The sequence below is a fragment of the Hetaerina americana genome, unplaced genomic scaffold (genome assembly GCF_022747635.1).
Source record: "Hetaerina americana unplaced genomic scaffold, ioHetAmer1.1.p SCAF_10, whole genome shotgun sequence".
Classification (NCBI taxonomy): Eukaryota; Metazoa; Arthropoda; class Insecta; order Odonata; family Calopterygidae; genus Hetaerina; species Hetaerina americana.
This window is the reverse complement of record NW_027286070.1, coordinates 35,075,802-35,083,689: the sequence shown is the minus strand read 5'-3', so window position 1 is coordinate 35,083,689 and position 7,888 is coordinate 35,075,802. Positions and strand designations below refer to the sequence as shown.

Sequence of the window (7,888 nt, the reverse complement as noted above, 5' to 3'; positions counted from 1 at the left end):
CAGATGTCATTGACAGGTTAATGGAATGGATAATCATGCTTTCTAATCAAATAAATCCTACTGCTATATCATAACACAAATGTCCTGCAGCGATTCTCATGTAGTTTTGAATGCAGCAAGAAATGCATGAATCTTACAGGTGACCAATTCTGAAGTTAATCTACAACAATGGCTGGTAATCTTTAATTTGCTCTTTCAAAAGTCTTCTTCAACTCTTGAGGAAATGCTAAAAACTATCAATTCTTGATTATTATAAACAACTAATATGCACATAGAATGAGTAAATATGACAGCATTTATTTTTTTGTCTTACAAAATGATATTACAATTGTCAATATAATACTAGCTGTAAACAGCATTTTCCTTCATCCAAATGATGTACAAATATGAAGATCCTAGAAAAATATTTTGGATAGCAAATTTTTTCACATCTGGTAAAAACTTAAAAAGCTATATTCTTAGTTGAGATGCCACTGACACCAAAATGCCAACGACATTGGCAATGAACCTAATTTATTAAAAGAATAGCAACTCCAACAAGTTTGGCAAATGCATCACTGGTTATGTGGTACAAAAAGACTAAAACTTAATACACAAGGATGAATGCAATCATTGTTTACATATACAAGTAAATGTTTACAATTAAACAAATACAGCATTGTGGGGCCCACTGAAGACACCAAGAGTAATAGTTTCATTTGTCTACATCGTTGTGTAGTATTCATTTGTACATGCAGAAGTTCTATTCATTACTTTTAATACTCCCAAGTAGCAATTGAAAAGTTCATTATGCTTTACAATATCATAATGCATAACTTCAATAGCATACACTTATTGCCTTTAAGATAACATATTAATTGGAAATAATTATAAGAACTCAGAAAACATGGACTGAAATTTTTAAAGCTATTGTTTATGCATGACTGTGTACATACGTGACCATGCATACATACATCTGCACAAATTTTGAAGGAAGGAACAACTGACTAGATAACAGACAAATCATTTAATATAAAATAATTTTTGATAACGTAAACATACCAAGTAAAATACAAGTTAAGGGAAATTGTTTCTTTATGAAAAAAAAACATTTTAAAAGTAAAAATTCTTTCCAATTCAACACTTCCATACCACAGTCATGCTTCAATCAAATGAAACCGGCCAAATGGGCACTTAAATAAAAAATTGTTTTTGTACTATACGAAAAATGTAATACAACAGTAGAATATATATGTAACAGTAAAATAACATAATTTTATAAATAAACATTTTAAATTCCCTGGCTTAGTGTCATGAATGAATTACCTCACTATTCCTAAGTAATAGGGGAAAGAAAATAAAATTTTCTCTGAAATATAAAATCAAACTATAACTGCACAATAATTGTGTGTGCATATAACCACCACTTTCGAAAATATAAATCATTACCATTGAGTACCTCATGTGTAACCCATACAAACTATATTCATTTCACCCTACAGAATACAATGGCAGTGATCAATAGTTTCAGAGATAGAGAGAGGGGAATGTTGTATACACATACATAGATAGTTTTCAAGTGATGACAATTCAATGGTCAACTATAGAAGAAGGGTCACTTCTAAAATAGTGCAGAGTTTCATTCCATCAATGACCACAAACCTGTATGTCAGTCAACTCACTATTAACAATACCAAAATTAAATACCACTACATTTACTGGTAAAGCGATTATTTTAATGTGCATATGTCTTATGCAAATCCTTTATCTAGGCTTGGTATATATAGGTGCACTTCTTCATTTTATATCATAAGAGATGAGATACTACTTTAACTTGTAACAAAAGTCATAATTTGGTGGATCTTTTGGTATAGGAGGAGGATCTTGTGGAATTGCAAGACCTTCAGCATCAAGTAATCTTAATTTTATATCCATGCTTAGCAGTGTCTCCAAATCACTAACAGTTTCCTTACTCGTCATTTTGCAACCTGCAATATAAAATCATGATCACCAACACAAAGTCCCAGGAGAAGTACTCTAACTGGGGTAAAATTTATTATTACATTCCCCTGGCATTGTAAGATGCAGGATTAACACAGGTTATTGAAAAATGGCTAATATTGGCCATTTATAATCAGAATGAATATTATTTACATGTAACGAGAGAGTAATGACATAGGATTATCAAAAAATGTAAACAGAAGAAAATATTTAGATAGTAAAATAGAGATATACGAGGTCTGTCCAATAAATACACAAACTGTACTGCTATAAAAACTTAATTTTGCAACATTTAGTCCGCCATTTTTTCCCATTCAAAGTACTATCCATTCGTTGCTATGCACTTATTCCATCTTCTTTACTACTGTTTAAAGCACCCTTGGAAATCCTCGGCAATTAGGCTTTTTAGTTGTCTTCTCATTTCTTACTTTATTGTGTCTATATTTTCCCATAGATGTCCCCTTATCACAGTTTTGTGAAAGGAAAAAGTCACAAGGGGTGAGATCTGGCAAATAAGGATGTTCAAGGATGGTGATTAAATTTTTTGCCAAGAACTGGTGAACAATCAATGCTGAATCTGCAGGGGTATTGTCATGGTGAAGGATCCATCCATCATATTCGGTTAAAATAGTGTACACTGTTGATTTTCCTAAATTCAGTTCATCAGCTATCATTTGGACAGTTTTTTGACGATCGGTAAGGACAAGGGACCACACACAATCATTGTTGTCATCAACACAAGTGGTTGAAGGTATCATCCCCAGCCTTGCATCATCCGTGACGCCTTGTCGGTCATCTTTAAAATTCTTAATCCACTTGAAAACGGATGTTTTCTTTAGAGCATTATCACTGTCTACAGCTATCAACATTTCAGTAATTTCTTGATAACTTTTATGGCACTACACCAAAAAAATTGATATTGATTCGCTGCTCCATGATTTCGTGAATTTCCATTTTGGACAAACAGTAAAAACAAGGAAACTAATATAACTGGCACCATATGCACAGCTCGATGATCCTCCCAGCATAGACCGCTCATTGGGTCTTAGGCAACTAGCGCCGCTATTGGGTGGGGCTATAGTCCGCACCATGGCTGCAAGATTGCACCAGTTCATGCATTTATTGCACAAACCACGTATGTATTCTTTTAGATATTCGAATTCAACATCTTCACATATATTAATGGACAGATCAGCCGTGCATTTATTGCACACACCACGTATGTATTCTTTTAGACATTCGAAATCAACATTTTCACATATATTTATAGACAGATCAGCTATATTGCCCAATATGTTAATGATTTCTTAGACAGGTTGTCAACAGCCAATGATTGTAAATGAGGAGAGATGAGGATTAAACAAGGAAATGATAACACAGGGTTATTAAGGTCACTGGAGAATCCCTTGAAGATTGGGATTGGCAGGACCACCAAAATATTTTGTGACAAATTAACTATATCCAAACGGCACATTAACAGGTGGCCACTGAGGTAGCAATATGTGTAATGTAGATGAGGTTAAGCAGTAAGGGTCAAAATTTACTCAAGAAAGAACCAAAGTAAAAGGGAAAGGAGAGAGAATGGGGAGTTGCATAGTTTCTTCAAGGCACGGCCATCTTCATCAGACAAAAAATTACAACAAATAATTGAAACATATATTACAGGTAAGTAAGGTAAAGGAGGAAAAAAATGAGGAAAAGAGGGGAGTGGGCAGAGGGAGTAAGGGATGAGATAAATCATAAAGTTAATTGGAAGAGGAGATGGACAATGAAGCCCAGGCCTGAATTAAAATATTGTCCAATTTGCAAATGAAAGTGCATTTGCTTGGTTCAAGGAGATGGCCAGAAGGACTTTTTTAAGACACATGAGTTTGCAGGAGCTATGGAATGGCTGGTTTATATTAAATGTATGAACTGATGGAGCTAAATCCAGCAAATAAGGTGGGTGTGGCCACTATTTGTATCTTATTTGGTGTAGGTGTGTATTGTCTTGATAAAAGATCACACTTTCTTCCTTGCCAAACCTGGCCTTTTTTCGCATATCATTTGCTGTAGTTGGTCCAGGTTGGCATAGTATTGTTCAGTAATTGTTTGACCACTGGGAAGATATTCAATCAGCAGAATTCCTTTCATATCCCAGAAACTAATGCCATCATCTTTACAGCTGCCCATATTGCCTTTGCTTTTATTGGTCGAATCAACATGCTTCCACAGTTTTGACTGCTGTTTTGTCTCTGGAGTATAGCAGTGGACCCAAGTTTCATCTATGGCCATAAACTGGTGCAGGAAATCTTGTTGGTTGCTCTTATTATGGGTAAAACTGTTCCGAAATTTCCCTTCTGATACATTCGTGAGCCTGCATCAAGAGTCCCGGCATCCATTTAACAGATAATTTTCTCATATCCAATTCCACCGTTAAAATGCAATATGTCCGCTCAGATGACATACCTACAGCTTAAGCAATTTCTTACACTTTTCAAGTGGTGATCCTCCATTACTACTTTTTGCCCTTTTGCAATAATTTCTGGTGTAGTGGAACACTTTGGCCAACTACAACGCAGATCATCATCTTAGCTGTCCTGACCAAACTTAATTCATGTGTCCACTAGGTAACAGTTCAATATGAAGGAGCAGAGTCCAACAGTGTGTTATGAAAGTCGGCATGACTTACCTTTGCTTTCATGCCTTTCTGTACAAGTATTTAATCACTGCTCAAGTCTCAATTTTTTCCATCTTTCCAAATCACCAGATGGGAACAACAAAAGAGAGGCACCTACACCACAGACCTCTTTCGAGAGCGCTGATGCATTACTTATTTACTCAAAGGTTTACCTATTACTACGTGGGAATCTCATTGTGATAGCGCTGACATCTGGTGGTGATTCTGTGAGGCTTTCAAACTACCCACGTATTTACAAGAATAAGTACCCAAATTTAGAAATTTCACAACAGCAAAACCTTCATTATTATTAGCCACAGCATCCATCCAAGTTCTTTAGCCAGTGAACAAGGGTTTTTTCAAGGAACAGGATTTTATGATAGCAGTAAATATCTTGAAATTGTCAGCACATTACACTCTATGTCACCCCTAAATTAAAACTAATATTTTTTGCAGCAGTTTCTTTGAATTTGTTTTAGGTCATAATTTGTTTAATGGAATTTGATCATATTGCTAGTGGCTGTTGGAGTACTGCACATCACTACAAATACTTCACGACATTTTGCATCAAAATTAATTCAACATCTTGTTCCTTTGAAAAGGCCATTGAAAATTTACAGTCATAGAGGATACTTTGGTATCTTAACTGGCTCTGTTGAAAATTGAAGAATACAGTTTTGAACCCATCCAGGTGAATGATTTCCTTACCGTGGAAATGCTCATATTTGTGTGCATATCAACAGCTAAGTTATTCTTATGGAATTTCCAACAGTTTCATTGAACACTTATTATTACATTTTTTTGGTCATAAGACTTAGTACTATGAATAACTTAAAGCATACCTAACAAGGCATTGACACCATCCACCCAGTAGTCAAAAACTTGTTCATCCGGAGCCACGAAGTCCAAAGATGTTACATCCACCGAATCCAATGTGAGAGAAAAGGCAAGTTGATGGTTTGTCTTCCTCCCTCTGATTAATAAATACAGGAAAAAATATTGAAAATTGGAGATCAGCCATCAATAATAAAACAACTTTTTCATTTTACAAAAATCAAATTTTGTGCCATTTTATTGAACGTACTGATATACATCAAAATATTATAATTTTCACTAACCTCAGTTCTTTCATGTGTGGGCACTCTTTTCCAGTGACTAGGGCTTTTATATCAACTACTGCCAATTTATTTGGCAATTCTTCTAACGCAGGGACACTTTTTTCATCACAATCACCATAGTGAAACACCTTATGATTTGGTGACAATCTTACATACCAAAATTTGTCTTTGATTCTCTAAAAAATAAAGTTAAAATATGAAAAATGTAAAATTTTATCTCAGTTCTAGTTTCATAGCAAAAGACAGTTCTTTAAAAAATACCAACAAAACCCCAGACCAAAATATGATATTTCAAAATGTCTACATTACCTGCCCTCTCATTGAGTACTTAGTAAAGCGGGTCCCTTCAACTAAGAATCCCAATCTTTGCTGCTGCACCAGTTCAAGAATCTCCGGTGTTATTTGTTCTCTTAATTCTAATATTGGTGTGGCATGTGACTCCCATTCTTCTCTTGTAGTACGTTCCTGTTGCCATAAGTTTGTTATCTCTGTGTATGTAAGAAGTTGCAGGCTCGTGCGAAATTTTTCAAGTCCTTGGGGTTGCAAAACTAATGCTCTTGTAATTTGCTCCCTCACAACACTGAAGACCTTAACGAAATCTTCCGTCGTCGCTCTCATTTCTTTCCATGTTTTGTTAAGCAGCACAATACATATGCAGAAAAATTCTTCGAAAGGTCGATCGTGAGCAAAGAACATTGGGTGGTAAGTTTGCCCCTGCTCACTGGGTGACTCGCCAATTTTTAGTATTTCACACAGAAGTTTGGTTAGTTCCACACTTGTACGACCAAACGGGCATTCATGCTCATCCGCACGGCAGGAATTTTCTAGGACAACCTTTGTGTAACTTTCCATGTGATTACGGGCGAAATACACCATGCAATCCAACGCCAGCATTCCTGGAGGAGTTTCTGCAAAGTCTTGGGCAGGATTTATATCATGTTTGAACCCGAGTTTTTTGTAATCCTTGGCAAATATTCCTTGTCGTCGGGCGTTGACATCTCGATTAGAAATATCTCCATCGGTGTCAAAAGCAATTTTTCTCAGCTCTTTAATTTTATCGTGCGCGTCCTGATCTTGCGGGTCCATTTTTGTGTTCATCCTCTGTTCCAAAAGGTTAAAGAGCAATGTCTGTAAGACATAGAGTTGATGAGCCATCTCGGTACCCACTTTACCTGATGGTGACTGAATTATGTTACTGAATATAACATTACGAACATGTTTAGAACCCAACGTACCAGCTATTGCTTTCCTTTTAGAGTAATCTGCTTTCAAAAACAGGGCATTAATTAATGCAATTGCATTCTGTTGAATAACAGGATTATGACTCTGCAAATGCATTACTAAATTTGGAAAGGTTACCTCTTTTTCAACTTGGGCGTACTTCCCAGAGCTATTTAATACGATATTTTCCAGAATTGACAGAGATGCCTGAACAACCTTTTCATCTTGAGCTGAGGCCTGGTTATTCACATAACTTGCAACCTTATTAATAAATAAAACTTCTAGTATGTCCCATGAAACAATTCCATGATCCATTAGTTCCACGAACGATAGGAGGCAATATGCAAGCATTGTCCCCTTGCAGTTTCCACCTTCAACTAGGCTTATTATCAAAGCCAGCCCTTGCTTGTTTATGAACTCTAAGGCAAACGTCATATCAGTACTTAACTTAGACAACTTCTGTAAGGCTTGAGTTTTCTCGTCAGGAGTTCCAACATTCAACTTCTGCAGTATGTCATGAGCTGTCTTGGAGGGCGAGTGAGTAAGGCTCAACACGGCGCCGTTTTTAATCTCATTTCTATTCTTCTCTGTGATGTAGTTGTCGTTATTGTTTCCAGAAAACTGCAAAGCGTAATTATCGGGGTCTGATAATCCCCAGTTGTTGCAAATGTCTTGGATGATAGCTGCCAAAGGTTGCTTCTGGTTGAATTCAATGAGCTGAGCATCGTGCGGTTTTCTCTCCACAGCAATCTTCACAATGTTCGTATCTTTCATTGTTCTATAACTTATAGATCAACTCTTCGCAAAATAAGGAAATAGGACATCAAACCAACATTAATTAAAACGATCAGTTGGGTGTGGTAAACACACTCCGGGAGACAATTGCGTAAAGTTTAGCGCATTGACCTGG

The 7,888-nt window shown here is 36.2% G+C and overlaps 1 protein-coding gene across 1 annotated transcript; it reads right to left on the bottom strand.

The window, feature by feature from the left end:
• Positions 1-281: 281 nt before the first annotated feature.
• On the bottom strand, positions 282-7,847 carry Ced-12 (engulfment and cell motility Ced-12). Its single transcript, XM_071598519.1, has 4 exons — positions 6,067-7,847; positions 5,758-5,933; positions 5,482-5,612; positions 282-1,967 (listed from the first exon to the last, which is right to left on the bottom strand). The coding sequence occupies exons 1-4, from the start codon at positions 7,750-7,752 to the stop codon at positions 1,804-1,806; spliced, it is 2,157 nt and encodes a 718-aa protein (XP_071454620.1). The 5' UTR covers positions 7,753-7,847; the 3' UTR covers positions 282-1,803.
• Positions 7,848-7,888: the final 41 nt, after the last annotated feature.

Bases quoted from the DNA above. Each gene is read 5' to 3' on its own strand.
- Ced-12 (XM_071598519.1), bottom strand. From the start codon at position 7,752: ATGAAAGATACGAACATTGTGAAGATTGCTGTGGAGAGAAAACCGCAC. The intron at 5,934-6,066 runs GTAATGTAGACA...TTTATTTTTTAG, and splicing joins AGTACTCAATGAGAGGGCAG to AGAATCAAAGACAAATTTTG. The intron at 5,613-5,757 runs GTTAGTGAAAAT...TTTATTAATCAG, and splicing joins CCACACATGAAAGAACTGAG to AGGGAGGAAGACAAACCATC.